The sequence below is a fragment of the Microchirus variegatus genome, assembly GCF_963457635.1.
Source record: "Microchirus variegatus genome assembly, chromosome: 20".
Classification (NCBI taxonomy): domain Eukaryota; kingdom Metazoa; phylum Chordata; class Actinopteri; order Pleuronectiformes; family Soleidae; genus Microchirus; species Microchirus variegatus.
In genome coordinates, this window is record NC_139821.1 from 7,942,712 (window position 1) to 7,967,067 (window position 24,356).

The 24,356-nt window shown below is 41.3% G+C and overlaps 1 protein-coding gene across 1 annotated transcript; it reads right to left on the reverse strand.

The window, feature by feature from the left end:
• Positions 1-2,256: 2,256 nt before the first annotated feature.
• Positions 2,257-24,159, reverse strand: ube2h (ubiquitin-conjugating enzyme E2H). Its single transcript, XM_083907231.1, has 7 exons — positions 23,913-24,159; positions 10,387-10,463; positions 9,424-9,498; positions 9,299-9,338; positions 8,033-8,085; positions 7,004-7,132; positions 2,257-6,146 (listed from the first exon to the last, which is right to left on the reverse strand). The coding sequence occupies exons 1-7, from the start codon at positions 23,963-23,965 to the stop codon at positions 6,022-6,024; spliced, it is 552 nt and encodes a 183-aa protein (XP_083763357.1). The 5' UTR covers positions 23,966-24,159; the 3' UTR covers positions 2,257-6,021.
• Positions 24,160-24,356: the final 197 nt, after the last annotated feature.

Here is a 24,356-nt window from a genome sequence, read left to right on the forward strand (position 1 = left end):
TCATAATGCCTTAAAAGGCCTCAGTGGCACAGGTCACCTGACCAGGCCCTGCTCCGCGTGGACCAATCAGGGTAAGGCTTGACTGGTGTAAGGCTCGGGGCATTACGTCATCGAGGCCTGCAGTCTTTCTTTTTTTCCTCTCTCTTGACCGGCGCACTGCGGATAAAACAGAGGCTTTAAATATTTCATTGAGGATCTCAGATTGCTGGACTTGTGGAGGTCAGGGCTGTGGAGAGACGGAGAGCCTCGCCCTTTCCTCCATCCTTCTCCATCCATGCATCCTCCTCCTCTGAGGCAGGGTTAGTCAGCTAACAGATCAAAACCCTGGGAATTATTAAAAAAAAACAAAGTGAATCATGTGTTGCTTTAACAAATACTCACAAGATGACATCACGCCATTGCATACACAAGAAGGTCCATGTGTCATGTCAGGGCTACAGAAGCTGCATAAATAAAGCTGTTATTGGTGTCATTTTTTGCCCTTGTATCATCCAGATTAACTCTGCAGACTAGATTTTTTAAGTTTTTTTTTAAGGCCTATTGTTGGCACACAGACGACACATATCGATCACATCCCTGACCCTGGGAATGATGACACCTCTCTGGGGGCTTTGACATGGACACACTGGAGCTTGTGGCCCAGCACAGCATTTACAGTAGAGAGGATGAAGCACTAAATTAATCAGCAAGTATTTTTTGCATGATTAAAACAAGATTTGTGATTGTTTTAGCTTCTTAAATGGGAATATTTTCACCAATTCTGACATGTAATGGACCGATTAAGCGATGGATTATTCGGACACTTTGAGGTATAATCGAAACCCCCAGTGTCGTGTAATGTCGTGTGTCACATGTAAAGACGGAGACAGATTGCTGCATGACAGAATACATCTTTTTTATTTTAGAGGACAGAGGATTAAACTGCCTTATGTCACAGCATTTATTCCCCCCCACCCCCCTTTTGCTTAGGTGATTAGGGGGGTTTGAGCTGAGGCAGCACCCTCGTCTGGCTGATGTGTGGAACTGCATTAGTGTGCAGAGCATTTCACTTAGCCTCAAAATATAAAATCACTATCAGTGACTGGGATCTGCAAGAAAAACAGCATAAAAAGACTTAATATTATAATAATAATAATAATAATAATAATATAGCACTCTGTAAAAACCCAATCAAACCAGGTGTGTGTGTGTGTGTGTGTGTGTGTGTGTGGCTGCAGTCATTCATCACCACAGTTTTCAGCAGGAACTCACTGGGGTTCCAGTCCTGAGTCCAGCTCATGTTTCACAGTGATCCTGACACACACTGGTCCATATTGTGCAAACCTGACTTCACAGTGAGCGGTGACATAATGTGGTGTTACACTGACACCTTGTGGAAACTCGGGTTATTGCAGGATGATACTCGATTTAACTTTTTTTAGTCATAATTAATGATAGGTCAGAAGATCTTGGGCTTTTCAGTGATTTAGAGATTATAGCTGGTTTACTTCAATAAAATATGATGGTTTTACTCACTTATACATGTTTTTATACGCAGCCATGCATCGAGTTCTGCTGAATATGTAGAAAGCATTAAGGGAAAGTAAATTAGTAGAAATAAATGTGGGTTCTGACTGCTACACAATAAAAAATTAATAAGGTAATGTCAGATATTTAGAAAATAGCCAAAGTTGCAGTAAAATGTGAAAAAAATACCTTGTTATTGTGGATTTTTACATGACATTTACTGATTATATACATATTAAATGTGTCTTATTTCTGCATCTATTTATACTCTGGTGTACAGCAGAGTTTAAAAAAGGTTATTAACCCTTTAAGGTACACACCAAGAAAAAAGCAAAGAAAATATGATTTCTTTGCATTTTTTTATTATTTTATTTAATTTACTTATGATAACAATAACGACAATCAATATGTATTTATTTATTTAAATTAGACCCTACAGTATTTCAGATACAGGCCTCTACCAAACGGTTGAGACGTCTGCTCATAATAAACCTGGTTTGCATAATTCATAAAGTACAACATTCACAAGTCACATTAATTTAGTGTTAGTGAGATCAGCTTAATGCATTTTTCAATGAGATCTAGTGACTTAAAGTGTGGTCGACCAAATGGTTGAGTTGTACCTTAAAGGGTTAAAGACATAAGTTACTGTATTAATAACAGTAGGATATCAGAGGGCTGAGATACACAGGACATCAGAGAATCAGCTTTTAAATACACATTGAATGTTTTATTAAAAAAGAAGTTATAACAGTTTATTTTATACACAACTATTTATGAGGTTATAAGCCTATTAATAGAGAGCATTTTTGTCCTTTTTTTTGACAAGCATGCCCACTTCACAATGCAAAGAAACAAAAAAGAAAAGAAGAGGAGAAGGAGGGCAAAGACGGTAATGAAAATAAGACCAAAAAAGGATGGACGTTAAACAAAATAAAAATAAAATAACAAAAACCCCAAAAAAACTTTTTTAACTTTTTAAATCCTCAAGTATCACACACTAGGTACCAAATACAATTTTTTTTGATAATTAATAATAACAATTTGCCTTTTTTTTTTTTTTTTCCCATGCTGTGTGTGCCAGCCAAATCCCCCTGGTGGGCAGCGAGAGGCCAGCGCTAGCGCGGGGGGTGGGGTGGGGGGGTGAGGGGGTGGCACAAATCCACACAAGCACAAGACAGAATTGGAGATGTGCAACCAATCGAGCCTCGACTCCACACCAGAAGCATGCAAGTGCACGAGGAGACACAGAGTGTGGGGGGGTGAGGAGGGTGAGGAGGAAATATCACAGGATCAGGGTGCTGCTGACTTTCTGCAGCTGTGCTGATAAACAAAAAATACATGGATAATGGGCCCTGGACGTCCTGTCTATGGATTAATGATGATAGTGCATTCACTTAGCTCAGGTCTTTTCCTGGTTGTTGTATTCAACAGAGAGAGAGTGTGCGAGTGTGTGTGTGTGTGTGTGTAGGGGAGAGATAGTGTGCAAACTGGAGGACTAAGGCCTATTTATTTTCCTGCAGGTTTGAATTCTGATTCACCGTCTGTGCCGTCATGTGCCGTCTAAGCTGAGTGGAGTATGTGTTTGGAAGAGTGTCATCTGTACGCTCGCTTGTTGTGCTACAGCAGAGGAAGTGGAGAGGTTAAAACAAATAAAAATAAAATGTCATTTAGGATTCAAGTTGCCATAAAGAAACAACAAAAGGCAGTGATCGCTCCTCTCTCGATAGCGGATAAAAGTGAAGAGATTGCCGAGTCTGTCATCAGTTTATTGCCCAGCACATGAAAATTAAAGATTTTTTTTTTTTTACCCCAAAAGTAGAATCTTGTTTTTTGTTTAAAAAAAAAAAAAAGACAAAATGATTAGTTTCCCTGTTGCACCACTGCATAATAATAATGTGCTTTATTTTTTGTTGTTAAATTCTTATCCTCACCTCGGATAAACCCGGATTTTCAGCACTCAAAGTACAATACTGCACAAATGTAAAAGTAAAACAAGGATTCCAAAACTGAATGAATAAAAACAACAAAAAAAAGCCCAAAATCGAGTGGCACTTCATGATCGAGTTTAAAAACAGCAAAAAAAAGAGGTTTCTTTAATGAATAAATACACATTTACAGGCAGCTTAGAGAATACAAGCCAATTATGAACGTGTGAATCCGTGTGTAAGCTTTTTAAAGGTTTGTTCGGTTTCGAGTGGACGTGGATCGCAAATCTCTGCACGCTTAAAAAAAAAAAAAAAAAAAAAGACACTCACATAGTTGTGTATCATACTGCCGTGAACATGTCGACTGTCTGCGAGAGCTAAATGAACCAAACGAGTATTAACCGACAGGTTAAACCAGGCGAACTCATCCGATAATAAAAAAAATACTGAGAAATAAAGGAAGTGTGTATCTGCATTTGAAGATTTGAGATTATTTGGAAATCCCTCATCTGTACAACTCTGAATGTGCAGGAAAGAGGACACGCAGGCACATCTATGGAGTATCTCACATATAAAACCACACAACAGACACTAACTAAAGGGTCTGATGAGCCATGAGCGCTTGATCAGGTGTAAGCATACCGAAGAGAGAACTAGCTAAACTCTACCTGTAATACAGCCATATAATAGCATTTGTTTTAGTTGAAGTCACCACCCAGAAAGAAAAGGCTAATCTATCTCGACATGTCAGAAAACACACGGAGATTAAGCATGATTTCACGTTCCTTTCCAGTGGGAAAAAAAAACAAACAAAAAAAAACACACTGTACGTAATTTCAAACCTGAGCCATAACAAGTCTAACAATCCTACATCAGCTCAAATACACCCGACGGGTAATCTCCCCTAATCTGCAACAGAGTGAACATTAAGATGTGAAAGGACAGATTACAGGTGGAAGAGGAAAAAAGCGGGATGAGTAATGTGCTTTTTTTTTTTTTTTTTGAAAACAAAAAAGCGGAGATTTCTTACAATGAAGTCAATACATTACACGGTTTTCTAGGTAGTACGACTGCCTCGTTAGCCTCCACAGGTCAATAAAAATGTGTGGACACCACTGTGGGCGGAAAAAGTGAAACAAAAATATCTCTTTACCCGCCACAATAAAAGAAAACATGAATGAATGACACTTTTTCTGTTTCAGCCCAATAATAAGAAACCAAATCTGTACATTAATGAATGAATGAAACAACAGATCGACTCCCCTTAACACGACTTGTTTGAAGCCTTAAAAAAAGGGTCAAAGGTCAGGCTCTTATTTTGTAAGCAGACACCGAGTAACGGGGGAGTCAAAGCTCAGGTGTGACCCGTGATGAAGGAAGGGGCATGCAGGTAACAGCGGAATGTGACGACTGATACCAACCTGACTCTTTCAAGAAATCACACGTTTTTGACCATGTTTTGTTTTGGAAGTGAAGATCTTTTTTCCCGCTTTAAATTAAAACTGCTGGTTTTTTCTTGACCAATAATACTTATATATATGTTAAATATAAAAAAGAGCCAGTGTATAAGTCGGTATAGGCGATAGTGAGGCCGAGGCTTTCTTTGCACTTGTGTTTAAGCTGCGGTTGAATCTGAAATTCCTATGGTCAGAGGGTCAAAGGGTCTTCTTTAAGTTGCAGCAATGCAGAGTGAGTCTGACCAGAAACTCCTTTTTTGTTGTGTGTGTTTTTATTGCCTTTGTGCACAAAACGTCCATATAGTTTTTCACACAATGTGGTCAGACGTGTGTTTTAATTCTTTTGTTTTCCATGACCTGACTTTGTTTGCGGCAGATAAACAATAAAGGGGTAACGGAAACTTCGGTAACAGCCAAGGTAGCGTCCAAAAAAAGCATTTCACTGCCTTGTGTCTGAATCAATACGCTAAAAAACAAAAAAAACAAAGAAGAAGAAGATATGCTTAGGCAGCCTTTAGTACTCATTGTTTATAATATTGGCACTACACATTTTGTTATGTTTACGGAAAGGTGTGATTGTGCAACTTAAAAGAAAAAATACTGTCTCGTCTACAGGTCGTTATCGTAAAGCTGTAAACTCGGTGATGGTCAGAATCAGTTAGCATTGCGAGGGAGGGGCAAAAAAGAGAGGAAAACGGGATTTGGGTCAAACTATTTTTTTTTTAAAAGTGAAATTCGAGTACAGACATTAGATGCTCCCGCCTATGACGTCATAACACACCTTAAAAATGTGGAGATAACAGGGAGAGAAATGTGAAAGCATTTGCAAACGTCTTTGTCAGGGACGTGGGGGGGGACGGGGGGGCGGGGCTACAGAATGGGAGGGTGTCTGTCAAACACACCAAAGGCTAGATATCCATAAAAATCCTTGTTTTTAGTAGTAATAATAATAATAATAATAATAAGAATAATAATAAAAAAATCAACTTGTTTAAATATGAATATTATAAGTCTGCTTTCTCATGGTTAGGAAATCAAATATAGTCTTTGTGGGTAGGGGCGGGGCGGGCGGGACGGGGGTGTTAAAGGAGGGGCGTGGGAAAGTAGGGGGGGGGGCTCCACTCCTATCACTACAACTCCATGTCCTGGGCCTCATCTTCTGAGAAGTCAGACATGGAGCTTTCAGATGAAGAGTCGCCTGCCCCCTCTTCTTGCTCCTTCAGAGCCTCCTCTGTTGCATATTTCTGGATGTACTCTGTGGACAAGAGACGTAAAGAGACAGAGAGAGAGAGACAGGATGAGACATTTAAATATATGCTGCTGGATGTTAAAGGTGACGTGGCAGATGTGTTATCGAAGGCTGGGGCCACACCGGACACATGGAATGGGTCCATAAATAGGTCCATACATATTCGGACATCGATACAATTCTCTTTATTTTGGCTCTATACATCACTACAATGGATTTGAAATGAAACGAACAAGATGTGCTTCAACTGCACACTTTCACCTTTAATTTGATGGTGTTTACATCCAAATCGAGTGAACGGTGTAGAAATTACAACACTTTATATCTGCCTTTCATCGTTTAATAATTGGTTGCAAATCCTTTGCAGTCAATTACAGCCTGGAGTCTGGAAGGCACAGACATCACCAGACGCTGGGTTTCACCCAGGTGATGCTCTGTCAGGCCTCTACTGCAACGGTTCCTGCTTGCTCTTGGGGCATTTTCCCTTCAGTTTGGTCTTCAGCACGTGAAATGCATTCTCAATACTCATTTGAAATCCATTGCAGTGGTGTATAGAGCCAAAAAGAAGAGAACTGTGTCGATGTCCCAATATTTATGGACCTGACTGTATGTCTGATCTCCATTAAATGCTTGACGAAGCGAAAAAATGTTGATCAGTGTTTGACAAACCTGTAAAATGATGATCTCCTCGAATGTCTTGTTTAGATTTCTTTGTTATATGATGCAAAGAAACCAGAAAATATTCACATTTAAGAAGCTAAAACATTGAATTTTAACATGTGACTACTCTCGCATCCAGTGTGGCCCCGGCCACAGAACACAGACACAGACAGAGCAGATATGGATCTTTTTTTGGACTGAACCTTTGATTTTCTGCTTGTACTCCTCTGGCCGGTGAAGGTACATGGCAGCTGCGTCTCCATTTAAGGGGTCGATGGGGTTGGGGTAAGCCAGCAGCTGCGGCAGGAACGACTCAAAGATGTTGGTCAGGTCTGAAGAAACAAACAAAAATCCATTTACACACGTGAGTCAACGCTAGACGCTGGACCGTGCACTAATTCTAACTCCTTTCCCCTTTACTGCTGTCAGAGCTGTGGCCTGAGAGGAAATCTACCTGCAATTCTAGTCTCATCTCCTAGGTGTCAGTGTTGGGTCTGTTCAAGTTGAGTTTTTTTTCCTATTGTTCAGTATTGTCATGTTTTTTAAGCCACTCAATCAGTTGCTTTTGTTCCCCTCTCCTCATCACAAGCACACACACTTAATGCTCGGCTGATTGTTGATCTGTTCTTTTCTTTCTTTCTCTTTTAAAAACACACATCACTGCTGCAGATTTTACTAATCATTTAACATATAGAACAACTTCTGAATCCGACTTTATTCTACATTAACAGTAATCAGCGAGGCATGCTCATACATTATTACTGAAAAGCCATTTAGGACAATAGTAATAGAGAGAAGGGCACAAGGACACAGTGGGCAACACACACACACACACACACACACACACACACACACACACACACACACACACACACACACACACACACACAGAGAGAGAGACACACACAGAGACACTGTTACAGGAACAGTTAAGTATCGGGGGTTTGTGTTCATGTCTCTTACAGCTGACAGACAGTAAATCACTCCTGTCAAAGGTGACTGTTTTCTGACCTTGGTGGGCGAGGGTTTACCTCATTAGAGTTCACTTCAACCCTCACTAAGTAGATCAGGGCCAATTGTGCACCAGCGTCTCAATGCGCCCACTCTTTGTAGAGCCGCGGGGGCCTCAGCAGTCACCTTTCCAGGCTTCGGTCAATCGTCATCGCACATAATCAGATATGCCAAGTGTGGAAACTTAATACAAAGACATACGCAAAAACGGTGTCACTTACCATAAAGGGCTGTCCATGTCTGGTTAATGACGTCTAAGCACACCGTCCCTGACCTGGGAGACCGAGAAGAGAAGAAAACCAAGAGTTAAAGACGGGTGAGGTCAACAGAGCCTCGTGAAAGGATTGCGTTGCCATGTCGCTGCTCAGGCGAGGAGCAGGAGCAGGATCTTCTTACATGCATTTTTTCCCCCCGATCTGAATATAATTATGGTCTCGTTTTAAAATGCAGTTGCAGCAAGTTGCAAATAATATCATGTGACCAAGTTTGAATTTAAAGAGTATTATGAATAGAAAACGGACACATATTACACCAGGGGTCTGAAACTCAAATGACTTAAGGGCCAATGAGAGGGGAACAGTTCATACACATGTTTACGCTGCATTGGAATACTGAAAGTGTTCACATAGGTACATGTTGTTCCTGCTTATAAGTAAGTACTATGCAATAATATCCAGTGACACACAGTATTATTCTTGGCCTTTGTGAGGTCAGACTCTCTAATTCAGGGAGGAGGAGGCACAGGTTCAGCCTGTCCGCCCTGACACACACTGAACCACCTTTATTATGGATTTTTCAAGTGCCCAGAGTAACAATAAAAAATGCTTTGCCTTGTTGGAGGACACTTAACTGTGTAACTCAAGAGTTCCTACACATTTTCCATTTCAAAATCCCATACTTTTCCCGACTCAAATTCACAGACTTGTCGGAGGATTTTTCAGTCAATATTAATCACCTGAATACCAATTGTTAAATACTTATTATGTATATACATGATTTTAAAAGCCAGCACTCTGAAAACATGCATCGACCCGACAATCGGCTGGCTCAACGACGCGTATGGAAAATAATAAATAAATGAGAATCGCAGTCAGGTAACAGTAACCATGGTAACTCGACACCATTGTACAGCCAGCTTGATTAGTGTCATATCATCTACAGGTAGCCTATGTTGCGTTAGTAACTTGTTTTGATTTGTATATATTAATATATTTAATTTTAGAAGGTGAGATCATAGTCTGGAAACAACACAAACATTTTTCCATACTTTCCAGACCTGTAAATGACTCGAATCAAATTCCATACTTTTCCATGCTGCATAAGAACCCTGGTAACTGTTGGTGGCTTATAATTAAGTCACAGCATGGTTCACACCATAATGATTTGATTTTCTTTCGTTTGCATAACCTAAAACATCAGGAAACAGGACATGGATAGCAAGAAAGAATAATCCAATATGGTTTAATACACACAGTAATTCCACTTACGCTTCATCAATGTTGGGATGAAAAATCTTGTTCATGAATCCTGAAAGAAACAACAACAAACAGAGATGAGAACTGCGTAAAAAGAGGTCATTGGAAATAACACAGCTCAATAAGAGATTTCCTACCTATTGATGGTGATTTAAAAGGGTATTTGTCTGGAAGATCTACTCGCACCTTCCACACACCTCCCTCGTACGGTGCTGCAAATGACACGAGGGGACACAGAGACAGGAGAACGTGACTTACAAATCCTCCACACATCGAGTTAAACCCAAACTCTGCTCTATTTCTCTTTTACTCAAAACACAACAGAGAGGGAGCTGTTTGAGAAATGATGCCGCGCCTCTCTCTGCGGTGCTGCTTCATTTGATTCCATGAATATATTTGCACCCGAGAGAAATCTTCACTTCCAAATCGCTTCGCAAAATGCACCGACATCAAAGAGAATGGAGAATTAGATTGTGTTTTGAGTTGTGTGCCGCACTGTCCCAGAATAGCTGTAGTGTAACAGGACCCCTCATGTGCCCCCCGACTGAAAAGTGAGCAGCACGCATAGACGTAGATGAAGTGCAAACACACCGACCTGAGGATAAATGGCAGTAATCCTGCGCATACAGACACCCTGTGTCATTTCATATTCGGCACAGTTTTCAGGAATCATAGACAACCCCCACTTCCTGTTATTTATCAGTGTGAAAGTGACAGTGGTTTAGAGTGCGACAGATGACGCCAAACGCATACAAAGCAACTCATTCCTGATGAGTTGATGATTGATGAGTTCACTCTTATCATAATTCTCCTCTCTGCTTCACACTAAGGGGCAGCCCTCAGGCCTGGTTTCAGTCCTGGCTTGCTTCTCTAACTCAGGAGAATGACAGACTAACATGTCTGAGCAAAAAAAGAGAGGGAAGGTTTATCGAAGAACAATCAGGATTCTTAAGTGGAGTACACACAAACACTTGTTTCATCTTTCTTGGATGAAAAACCCAGACATCTGGGACTCATTCGAGTCCAAGCAGGATAATACAATACTGTAGGTTAGTTTAATGTGTTGGTTAAATATGAAAACAGAATAGACAAACACTTACTTCCTTGTGGTCCGAAAAACTTGACTACAAATTCATTGAGTCCGCTGAGGATGGTGACTTCATGCTTGCTCTCGATGCTGTGAATGTCGTTAAGGAGGGATCTCGACAATGATGAAGGGCACTTGAATAATATCCAAGGTCACCTGCTGACAATATGTCCTCTCTAAATTGTTAATTCAGCTGCAGTTTTACATGTTTTGTTACAGGAAAGACATTAGCAGCCTGACCTTTTCCCCCCCTCTCCTCTACCCAAACATCGTTCCCTCAGACCGCACAGACTTACGAGGACTAATGAGCCAAACGATAGCTTCTGACAGTAAGAACAAAATCGATGCGTGAATATGACTCTTGTGTTTGTATTCTGGATCACACAAACACACTCAAGTTGCCATCATGTTGGGCCTGTAGAGCATTGTCAGCCATCTTTATGAAGCACACAGGCGGCCTCCTCCCACCTGTCACTTTCTAACAGCACCACTGGACATAAAACACAAGTCCTGCTGGAGAAACACAAGCACAGAAGGTTTTATGTTGTAGCAGTTAACCGTTTCCACACATGCTGGCATACGCTACCGCTCAAGAGTCTGGGGTCACTTAGAAATGTGCTCATTTTTGAAGGAAAAGCACTTTTTTCCAATGAATATAACATTAAATGAATCAGAAATACACTCTATACATTGTTAATGTGGTAAACGACTATTCTAGCTGCAAACATGGAATATTTAATGGAATATGTACATAGGCGTATAGAGGCCCATTTCCAGCAACCATCTCTCCAGTGTTCTAATGGTACATTGTGTTTGCTAATCACGTTAGAAGGCTATTGGATGATTAGAAAACCCTTGACTTCATTTTGGAACTCTTTTGATGAATAAAAGTGACTTTTAATGGAAAACAAAGAAATTGTACAGGTGCCACCAAACTTTTGAACAGTAGTGTACAACGCCTCCAAATAAAATGGCTTAATTTCTAGGAATGATTCAATGCTACTTTTCAGACGGATATGAAACCATAGCCTTGAGTATCGTCCGATACCGACATCAGTCCGATTCTACAATCTACTTTTACCAATATTTTACCCCACGCGTACCACACCGCAGTGGTTTAGATATTATAGGTAGATACTGTGCTTATCGTTATTTATGGAACGTCAACAAGTCGCACCCCTCTAAACAGACCTGGTATTAACATCCACCCCCAGTGATCTGCTAACGGGCCAGATTGTGCAAAGTACAGGACAGAACGAAAAAGGTCCTAATCCACACTGAAAGCATCCTCAGATCTGATCGCAAGAAACCACATTGGGAGGTGGTTTGAGGACGCATTTATCCACATTCCAGAGCTGCATGAATGCAGCCTGTCCTCGGGATAGATTAGAGGCCACCTCCTCAGCTGATGTCGTAGATTCACGGGATTATGACACTAATCAGCTCTCATGTATTCATTTATTTGCAGCCACCACCACAATATAAAATCTGCTCACCCAGTGGTTAAAACTTTTATATCAGCGCGATGAGAGCTTTGATCAAATCAAGCTTGTTTTCTCACACACAGACAAACAGGCATACTATACAAGCAGCCTGGATCTGATCATGTGGTCACATTCAGGTGTGAACAGTCCTACTTCTCAACATGATCTAGCCATGGTAGGATCACTGAGCTTGGATGTTAATACCAGGCTTGAACAGGCCCTAAGTGACTAAACCATAAACATCTAAATGCACAAATTTAACGGCCGAGCTATAGGAAAACTGCATTCATCCACCAGAGGGTTTATAGTTAACAGAGGAAGTAATCATCCGCTGTTTTCCTCTATGGACGTAATTAAAGTAATAACCAACCACGAGACCCAGCCTGAACACAAAATGTTTACAGGGAAATAATTTCACTTTCAAGAGAGCGGAGGGAAGTAGCACAGTGAATAACGTTGGTCTGAGGAGGAGAAGATAAAACTACAAACTATGCAAAAGAATGAGGGGAAATGATCTCACAGAGAGGAAAGAGTTAAAGGCTGACGGAACACGTCACATTAAAGACAGAGATAAGAAGAGGAGAAAAAAAAACTGTTTTCTCTGCCACGTAGTAGCAGATGGCTCGCCAATCCTGATTGAGCGTGTATCCCATTAGCTACAGCGCTGACCCCCAATGGGTTAAATCAAACTTGAGGTTATTTTAAGCTCTGGTCGAGTCTGCAAAGAGACTGAATCCCTGGCTTCGGCAAGGAAATGTGTCATTGTCAAGACAGAAGAGGAACCTGTCTGCACTGGCTTATGTTGGAGAAGCCTGACTGTGACTCTTTGATTCAACAACTACCACCACGAGTGCAATATGGATCTGAAGCACGCTGACAAAAACAGCAACGACACAGTTCCTATAAGAAATGACACTCTCTTGTCAGACGATATGCATTATGTTTACTTCATGCAGCTCACACACATCTACAACTGCACCAAGCCAGTAGTGAAACCACTGGTGTGGAGTTAATGCAAGTATAACCAGCTATGCAGAGAGGAAGGGGGGATGGTATAGAAGTGTGTGGTGTGTCATGTTATGGAAGACAGAGTAGCAGAGTGAGTATTCACTATCAAACAGGTTGAATCAACACTGGCCACGCTGACTGAGATGTTTTAGACTTTTAAGTTACAAGTAGAGGTATGCAGAGCTTCACTTTTACCAGAATAACAAGCAGCCTGAAATGACACAAGCTCAGTGTCGCGATGATCTGTAACTACAGTGTGACAGCAGGAGGAGTTAGGGGAAAGGATGTAGCTCATATTGCAACAACTGACGTGCCACATACCGCAATACTTTGATAATGATGTAAATACAAGTTTCTGCTTTCATCCAACAACTCCATATCACACACAGTCAAAGAACACTGGCCTGCTCACAAAACCTGCAGCTCATTCATATTAATACGGGTGTGGACGTCAGTGTACACATCATCTTCATATCAAGGAAGCGTCTCTATCTCTGGGGTCGAATTAAACACTTGGCCTGTGTCATCATCCGTTTCTGAACCAAAGTCGATTCCAAAACCATGGATTTATTTGGATGGGATCGTTGCCATTTTCGATGAGCTCATAAGTTTCATACACAGATACACCCAGGGCTCCTAGCACTCCCTCCTCTCACCTAGTAAACAACTACGTCTCACTGGTTACCACTGGAGCTAAAGGAGTTTGGCAAGTCTATGAGAAAACAGTTGCCCCGGGGAGAGCTTGTAAATTCACACACACACACTCATAGAGTGAACGACGACAGGCAAAATGAACAGCTAAAAAATAATGAAAACTGGGTTGGCAGGCGATACAGCGCATACTATATTATACGCTATAAATCTCACTTATTCGTTTGTGGCTTTTTAAATGAATGCGACAATGACACACACACACCGCACTCCATCAAGGAAGGGCAAACTGGTTTTAACGTAATGGCAGAAAGGAAGACAACAGGGATAATTTACGTTGGTCGTGTCTAAATGCACCTTCTGCTGTGTGTGTACAATAAAAATGACCTGAATTGACATGCATTAAAACTGATGTGTGGTGTATAATGGTTTTGAAAAATATGTTTTTATGTCTGTCAAATTCTGTGATCATTGGCATTTGTAATACTGCAACTGAAAGTTGGTCTTATTATACATTATATTATACAATACAATGTCAATTAGTTTAACTCACACATGTGTATGTAATGCTCAAGCAACAAATACAATTGGTGGAATTAGACCTTTTTCACAGCAGAAATAGTAGGACAAATATATGTTGACGATAATTCGGGTTCCACTCCAGTTTAAAGACAGTCGATCACACCGAATACTTGACGATTTTATCTGAAGTGGGTGCTCATGTCTTTCATGTTCCATATAAAAATCTACATTTAAATACACTAATTGTCACAATTCAGTTTCACGACCAAATGCCATGCATTGAAATGTTCTCCATTCCCAACACAACTATCTGTTCACCCCCCACCTTGGATTAGTAAAGATAAGTCATAATCTGTGAGACCGTACCGGGTCAATATCCTTTTACACACACACACACACACACACACACACACACACACACAAACAATCTGATTCACATAGACAAATCAATCCAGAACGTTGACAAACATCTGACAGAACCACAGGTTAGACTTCTTAAAAATGCTCCAGAGTGTATTCAAGGTCAACGCTATACTGATTTTGAACTTTAGAATGGATTATATAATGGTCATGTGTAAAAATATGCAGTAAATAGCATTTACAGTTGTGGCCTAGACATGTCTTGTTTTCATTCCGGTCCGTTCAGGCCACTATCCCGGAATGACCCATGATCAAAAATATCCCACCCTAACCAACCGTCTAAATATGGAAAACAAACATGACGGAGAATCGTAAACAGCGCTCTGTCAGTCCGTCAGTGTCAGCTACGCTCGGACATGTCTCTCATGACACCGTCGATCTGTTGAGAAGGACGCACTGTCTCAAAGACTGGCGAGGGGAAAACGTGAGGGGAAAGTATGTCGAATTTAAGAACGGACAGAAGAAGCAGTGTTTGTGTTTGAGACTAAGAAAACAAAGCTAAGATGTGTGCCTCAATGATGCCAATACCTCGCAAATGCCAGCAGGGAGAAAGATAGAGTCGCATAGGTTCAGTCAACAAAAAAAGATGCAACAGGGGAGAGAAAAAAGAGAAGGAGACCTGCTGTGTGACCAAGAGTGATGCCAGAGGTGACGCAAAGAGAAAGTGATGCAGAGATAATAAATGAAAAGAGTAAATGTCAATCAAGCCTTGTAGGCAGATCTGTGAACATGGGTGACATCACCGCTGTGGACTGCAGACAAATGATGACAGTCTTGCACAGCACAGACACACACGGGCAAACCCAGGGTCTGGATTAGATTAGAACGGTTTAAGTTGATCCATATTTCCAGGTAATATTTTACCTTCTAAATACCCCAATGATATTTAACAGCTAATAATAGAGGTGAGGTGGATTTTTATGTTGCATCCTTCCACTGGTAAGCACCATCTCAGTGTACAGTGCAGGTATGCAGTATGGGCTGAACTTAACACTGACACCAATAGTCTTCGTTTTGGTTGTATTGGCTTAAAGATATGAAAGATAACATCGTAATCACAGGAATGAATTTCATTGCACATGGACTGCATTATGCTACTTTGGCAACTCACGTGTTTGAGACCACAGCTTTGTTCAGAGATGAGGTACTCGGAGGCAGCGATCTCTCTTTCATTTCACTTCTTTACAAAGAGATTGCAACGGCAAATGTACAATCAAAGGCCTTGCGGATGAAAGACAGGAAATATAGCAGCAGTCCTCGGGGGTGTAAACAATGGGGAGGCTTCCTCTACCAAGAGACTATACACAATCATAGAGTATCAAATAAAATGCACAGGCTAATATTCATTATTACTCACAAACAATTAAGAAAGAAGGGTCACTTTTAAGTCGGCAAGCTACATTTTGTACTCGAAACAAAATAAAGCAGCTTTGACATTAAACACAACAAAAACAAAGTTGATACCAACAAAACAACAAAGCAGTGCCCGTGTCTTCCTCCTGAAACAGGCTCTGTGCCCACTCGCTGATATGGGGCCTTAATGAAAGACTGCCAGAGAAAGATTAATTTTTCATGCTTATAGTGCGTGCATGGTTTGTTTTGCTAAACTGCGTTCTCTACCAGCATTAAACCTTTATCTCCAACTGCATTCTAGCCTTGTTTGTAAATGCATTTGTGTTACTCAATTCAACTTTCTATGTATTAGTGCAAAGCACTGAGCCAAGCAGGATTATTGTGTGACCTCAACAACACTCCGCAGTCTGAAAACAGAGGCAGCTAGTGTAGCACAGCAACCAGCCAGCTACAGCAGGCAGGGTGAGTGATAGGCAGGGGTGTTGCTGTGAGAGTGTGATTTAATCAGCTCACCGCCAAACAAACACCGGTCTCCTCTGCAGCCGTTACCAGTCAACCTTGCTGACCCCTCTTCTTTGCGTTTTTCCCTCTCGCACTAAGGTCAACTCTCTCCCATCTGCTTGCTTCCTTTTATTCCTAATCAAGTCAAACTCGACTTAATGTTAATGCAGATTTGGTGCAGCCTTACTGGATCATTTCAGCTCCTTGAAAACACCAACTCAATGACTCTGTAAACAGATAATCCCGTCATTATATCATGTGCTTCAGGGGGGATGAAAAGCAAAAATGAAGAGACAAAAAAACTAAATCTCCAGTTCAGCCAGGCTGCAGATGGCTCAATACAAATGTTCACACCCATGGGTGCTCATATGTACACTAGTGAATTTCATTTGCTCCTGACAAAAAAAACAGAAAGTGGATGGAAAAATGACAACACAATGAACTCCACTGCAAGAGTAGAGCAGGTGCCACTTTGCACAAAGTATAATATCTGTATTTATCTAGCACTTTTCTATTCTCGATGACCAATCAAAGCTGCTTCAGACACCCAGTCACTTACACTTCTACATATATAGCACATCGACATGCAGCACATTTCCTTTTACACATCAATCACACACTGCTGCCACAGTTGTCAGGTGCAACTACGGGTTAAGGGTCTACATTTGCGAGTAGATTAACGGAGCCCGGCAATCAAACACACAACCTTCCAGTTGAAGAATGGCCCACTTTCACAGTGATGATCAGCCCTTAGTGGGCTTTGTTCAATGACAGAACAGTGTTAAATGCACGTCTACCATTAAGGTCTCTCGGTCAAAACAACAACAACAACAAGGCCTAGTTTGGGGACATCTCAAAGCAGCATGGAATCATGGGCACTGTCGTCTCATTTGGTTCCCCTGTGCGTTTTTTCGGTTTTCGGGGAGAGCTTTGGCGGCAGAGTGTGCAGCAAACAGCAACGAGTAGGCGTGACTTTTCAAAATTAAATAAAGAAATCAAATGAAAGACAAAAGACATTGCGCTGGCTGATGTTTCACAGCAGATTTGCTATAGAAGATTTGCGCAAACACAGGTTAAGAGCATGATGTCATGATGCAAGTACAATATTCAACAAAGGCTCATTGTTCTTAACATATATTCATGCAGAAATGTCACATATTATGTCTTTATGTGTGGTGATCATACACAACTATGAAGTAGACACTGGCAGGCTGTGATAAAAGAAAAGGTATAACACCGTTCATTACAGGTGTAATGATAGGAACAGCGCTGGAGTCATTCCAGCTGCTCCAAGAGATCCAACTATGACAACCGGAGCAAGTCAACAAAGCTAGAGGGGTCTTAAGAGCTTGTACCACAACATACTGTAATTGTAAACAGATTAAAACATGTGATAGTGCTATGTGGAATCAAAGCAGAAGAATTAGCCACAGTGAATGATCATTCCTTCAAAGAGTTGGCGCAAACAGCACTGATTTACAGAGAGATTTGAGCACTATGTGAGGAGGAGACATTGTAAAGAAAAAACAGTATAGTCAAATGACAAAAATCAGGAGGTTTTGGGACATATAGCTACTTTGGACAGATAAAAAAATAGTGGTGGTGTTTCAAAACAACAAAGAATTATATCCTTTACTGTGCGAACATCCATTTAAAATGCTTAATACCCTTGCAACATCATGTCAATATAATGCAACGGCTGGCTTATACGGTCTGTTCTAGAGGCACTCAAGGGTTTGAATACTGATGGGCCTCTTGGTGCCAGCATGTGCAGCCTGTGCAAAAGAAAAAAAAAATCACAGCAGGTTTTACATATCAATAGACATACAGCCCCAAATGGCTGACTCACTGAAATCCACATGTAAATTGTCTGGTAGCTGTTGAGTGCTGCACTCACGGGTTGGTAGATGAGAAGGAAATTATGACAAATGAATACACCTTTAATTTCTGCTTTGAAAAAAAATCGAAGTCTACAGATTACTGCATCACATTAGTTACTTTACAGCAAACCAAAACTGAATTGCAACAAGTGTATGTTTACTCAGCACAGCCCTGAGGCCAAATCACCTTTGGATGAAACTTTCTGTCAAGTCTTGCAAATTCTAAAAGCAGTCTTTGACAGTCATCATTTGCATAATGCAAATTCAGAGAAACACAATAAGGACAAACTTTTTAAAAAAGCACCCACAAAAGATTTGAACAAAAATACTGAGCAGTTCATCCAAACACCATAATCGATGCAAATTTGGTTTCCATTAGACACAGGCTTCAAGACGCTGTGCTTAGCTGACGGCTACCTCGCTGCATGAGAGCTGGGCCAGCACAGTACTGCTCAGGCGAAGTTCTTTGTCTTCACTGGTGAAGGGATGAGAGCCCACCCACCCACCGCAATCAAATGTGAATCCTTCAGCTGCGTCTGCTCTCAGCCCCTCACTAAATCAACAGCCTTTTTTTCAGCAATGGCAGCGCGTCTGTGTGTATGCATGTGCTTGAGCCGTGCATGTACACAGAAATGAAATGACCATTAATGATAAAAAAAAACTGAGCCAGGGGGAACAATGACCTGGATCTGAGGCATCTGTCTAATGAGCAAATCTAAAAAGACAAGATCCACTGTGTGTTGGGAAGACAAAAACAGAATTTCAACAGTGCCGTGTTGAGAAAACTGCATGCTTACCAGAATTTCAGCATCTGTGTGTAAGAAAGACACAAAGCTAATTTTATCAACTTGACACACACGAGAGAGACGGAGGCGTACAACCAGATATAGTCAAGTAAAGGGTGTGGCTAGTGTAATGCATGCTTGATAAGGCTCGTTTGTGTAGGATATTTTAGCCTTATGCCTTTAAGTCAACATTTTTAGACAACTGGATTCAGTGTCACTGGCCCATAAGACCAAACGTGCTGTTGTCACTCGATTTTCCACATGAAAGCAGCAGTGGATGTGAGCAGCCAAAGCCGGCTGAACTCCCAAGTGCCAGAGAAAAAAATATCATGCAAAACAAAGAGAGGAACTTCAGTCCATCTGTTTTTGTAAGGGAACTCAGCCATGCATGCAGGAAGCCTTGCTATTTGTACTATGGGATTAACAGTAAGGGCCTCAAACCTCCTACCGTCAGAGATGCCTTGCTCCTGAACAACCAAAACAGGACTGCCAATCAAGGTGGGGTACCCCACGACTAGAGGGGGGCTCTCATCTACCATTTACTAAGTTATATTATGCTCAGTCATGGAGGAATTAAAAGCAGAAGGAGCAGCAATTTCCTTGGGGTCCAGATGAAGCGACACATTTTTAAGTTTCAGACAAAGACGAGAAGAAACTGTGCCGTCGTTTTAAACATTTAGTCTCAAGAAGACAAAGTTAAGAAAGAGACATCTCACAACAGCAGCTCGGACTCAACACTGGTAAGATATGAAGACGCACATAACATCGACATGAATCACTGTATGCCAAAGCTTTTTTTATATCACATAACGTGGTTGGAGAAGAAAAACATTTTTCCACTAATTACATTCTTTTCATGACTCTCCACAAGCACACAGCCCAAGAACCACAAAATATAAATCTTAAGGCATACACTGTATTTGACTGTATACAAAACAAAACCATTTGAAACTTGGCATTATATATTTAGCTTCCCAAGGACATGAAAATATCATAAATATCTCAGTTCAGACTTTGTAATTCCATACTATTACTGGTTGATTGTGTACACTGGATGGGTCATTCACTACGTTGTCTAGGGGAGTGTTTCTTACTATGGGTTAAATATTAACATTGAGGAAAATGGCAGAGAAACCTTGCTGCTATCAATTCCTTTAATCTCTCTCTGACAGAAACAGGCAAAAAAGCCCAGTTCCTTCCCTATATTAGACTGTATGTAATTGTTTTAGTTCTGCGTTATAGCGTCTGGTGCAGATTAGCTGCTGGTGACTGTATGACATGATCTGACACAGCAGCAGCAGCAGCAGGAGGTGGAGGTCTGAGGGGCTCCTGTAAACGGCTAAAACACAAAAGACTTTGCTGCTTATGCTATCCGGATGTCATCTTACAACGGTACAATGGGGCTGAAACACCAAGCAGAGAGGAGAGATGGTTTGGCATTCCGCTCAGGGAGGGGAGAGGGATGTGGCGATGAAGGGGGTGGGAAAAGGTTTAAAAAGAAAAGAAGAGAAAAAAAAGGCAGTGATGTGGCAGATACTGGCCCAACAAGCTAACCCTGATCATGGACAACTGAATGAATCGGGATTACTGAAAGCCAAGAGCTAAGAACAACATAAAAATGTAAATTAAACCTTGAATTGCGAAGAAAAACAGAAGCACAAACATTACACATGACATGCTTAAATCATCTCATAATGCAAAAGACAAAGACCATACACTGGTGTAAATGCCAGGTATCATAATGATACTGGGCCTGATGAAGCATGCAGCAGCAGCACCCCTCACAACAACTCCCCACAGTCTCGGTTACAACTGACTGGAGGCCATGCTTCACAGACCTACTCGCCGCACTGTGAGAGACTTTCATCTATAAAGAAATATAGAACTCTGATTTTCAAACCCAAGACACTGTTCAGACGAACAGACACGAAGAAGTGCAGTTTTAAATAGGTGCTTTACTTTCCCTTCATCTTACTGCATACATTAGCTTATCAAAATTAAATGACATACAACACAGACTATTTACAAAAAACACTTACTCTGCAAAATGTACAGATAACCCTATACATTGCATGTGTGTTCCACTCCACTGTATTAGCATCCACAGGCCAGAGACCATAAGGGCTTGTGTTAGCGTTCACAATAGGCTTAGCCCTTTGTAATCTACCTGTGCTCAAATTCCAGCAGCTTACAGCTTGAGAGAATTTGTAAAGAGAGTAGGCCAATGATGAATGCATACAAATAATAGCACAACTACCTACACAGTTTGTGCAGTCAACCCCACACAATGCGCTGAATGTAAAGCTCTTTCGAGTGACACCGCCTAATAAGACTCTTTTTTTTCAAGAGCAAGCACGCTCACAAAGGAAAGCATCATGTCCAACAGTGAGAGTGAATTCACAGAATATGCAGGTCACTAGAGAATAACTTTAATTTAAGGTTTTAGCAAGGAATACAGCCTGGCAAATATTGGACAAAAAATAAGTTGTCTCTAGCCATTTAAAACTGTATGTTTGCAGGGGCAGAGTGGGGTGAAGGATTAAAAAAAAAAACTTTTTTCATTTACCACTGCAATTTGTTTCAAATAGCAGAGTTCAGATGGCAATAATCACCATAGTAATGTAAACACAGGACTTATATTTGTTGCTAAAAGCAGGCTGCCATTCAAGTACATGCTGAGGTCATTCTGACATTCATTTTCATGAATCCCCTAATGGTCTCCGCTCCAGATTCTCAGCTCTCCAGTGGCCACGGCAAATTAATGCGTGAGGGCTCACAGTGTCAGCACATGAGAAAGAAGCTGCTCCTGTCTAAAAGGCAGTGTGAGTTTCAGGGTTTGGTTACAGCAGAGGGAGACACAGGCATATGGAGCACAGAGAGGAGGTTGTTACTGCTAGTTTTGCTCTGGGGACGCAAACAGAAGGAAGGAACTGTTGCCCCAAAGCAGTCCATACTTCAGCCCAACAAGCCAGCCTAGTCAGCAGTGAACCAATGAGCCATATATAAGCAAGTAAATCTCAATTTTGCATACCTACTTCCAAACACGACAGTGGGCAGGGTCTTTGACAGACTGTAGCTGTTCCCAACACTTGCTGACCACTGCTAACTCATAGTATGCAAAAAAACACACACCCGTCATTGTATGGAATTGAGCAGGTGGCATGCAGTAAACCTGCTCTTGCCCGTCAGTCAAGCAGCTTAGGACGGAGAGGGGGCTCAACTACTACAACGCTCTGTGAGTGAATGAGTCTGCTGCAGTTGTGAAAGGCTGTTGCTCTGTCTGCTTCGGCACTGGTGGTTCATATGGGGAGGGGGGGACTTGCTCAAACAAGCACTGTTGTTAGTTAGCATATGTACTAAATTGCCTCAGGCAGCAGGCCAAAACAACAAGGGATTTTTTTTTAAAGAACTAGCTAGCTGCAGCCTCTTTGTGTTGACGTGTATTCACATATTGAAGCCACATGCAGTTGTATATCTCACTCTACTGTGGCCAGTATGAGGCAGGATGTAGTATGAAATGCATACTGTGTTGCATAAGACAGATGTGTTACGTCTCAGAGTTAAAATAACTTTGAATACAGTGAATCTTAAATGTAATCAAAAACTTAAAAGATCAAACTACTTGTTAAGCCCACTGGGGCAATCATCTCCTCACATTTAGTTTGTTTTGACCTGCTCAGTTTGAGCCCCATATTTGACTAAAAGCTTTACTGCCATCCCATCAGCTGTTCTTAGTCCCTCCCTCTAGTGGTTTCCGGCTAGTAACAGACTACCCAATCATTAAGCTGGCTTTCACTGTGCTGGGACAAAAACAAAAATACCTGTTCATACTGTTCCTTAAAAATACTGAGTGGAATGGAAATGTCGTTCTGGTTTATTTTTAGAGTCTCCCCATCAACCCTGGACAAATAAATTACAGTTTAAGCCTAAAAAGAGGTGACAACATGAGCAGAGTAAAAAGTTCAAGCATTTCACAGTGAAAATCGATTGCAGACTCGTGACACCTGCTGTGCCACTTCACAAACAGCTGCCAAACTCATAACCACTTCCAATACTCATAAAACAACAAATTATAACCACTGTAAACTGATGTAAGTTGACCTTCCACATGTTTCCCTGCAGGCACTTCAGTACAGTGAGAAACACAGATCAGGTGGCCATTTTGATGTTGAAATTAACCAGCAGACCAGCAAGCCAGTTCAGCAGCGTCACAAGGTAACATTTCAAGTGGCTGGTAAAATAACAACATTGCCAAAAACCCCTAAGTAAGGTTACAAAGCAAATCACACTGGGCCTAGATTTATATACAAGCTTCAAAAGGGCCGATATCTGTACTAAAGCAGAACAAAAGACAGCAGCATTTTCAGGTGACGTTAGCCTTACGTTATGTAAACAAGCTCCTGTATCAGCGTGTAAACGGACAGTTTGACTTGACTCCCTTGACAAACAACAGGCTGGATAAAGAAACTCAACTTACATAATGTGCTTTTCGAATAAAATCAACCGCTGCCAAATGTATAGGTGTTGGAACAAGATAAGAGACGTTGTGTGAAACGGGGTGTTTTTTTTCCCAGGTTTTGCAGTACATTTTCAAATAAAGACCACAAGCTAGTCCAGCTAACGTCAACGTCACAAAAATACTGAGTTGGAAAACGGCTGAAAGGACACGGGAGCGATGTGATTAGCAAATAGAGCTGTCCCGACGAGCAAAGGAGGGCTCGCAGGACAGGAATAGCTAACACTTGGCTTTGCTAGCAAAATGTTGTTTACACAAAAACACCAATCATTCACAATGAGAGCTCTGTGTCTAAAGGTTAGCATTACACACAAGCTACATCAACAAATACGCTTTCCTCGCATTATATACACATTTCAACAGGACACACTTGAATATGCAGCGACAGAGATACTGTTGTTTATGTTCAGAAAGGATACAGTTTCACCACATCGGTATCCATTCGCCTTTTACCCGGACTTGGAGACGACATTTTTGGCTATTTCCACCGCAGAACACCAGTGAGGAAACCGAACGCTAGCCCCACGAAACGCTAGACAACCTAGCAAACGGCACTACCCCAAATTTAACATTTGCTTTCGGAAATGTTCCCCCAACAAAACGTCTATACTGTTCAATGTCTCTGTGTCCTACTGACTGGCTGAGCTTACGTTAGACCTACACTGTTCAGAGGCTTCCAGCGTTCTGACCATGTTTCTGACAAGCTGGGATCCCTCCGCGTGCGCCGTCATAGCTGTGCGACAACACGTCACAATCAAAGGCCATCTTTGTAGTCTTCTCTTTCAAGTTGACGTGACAGCCAAGTGCCTTTCAATCTGAACTTTTATTTTTATATATTAAATATTAAATGGCTTGTCTCTCAG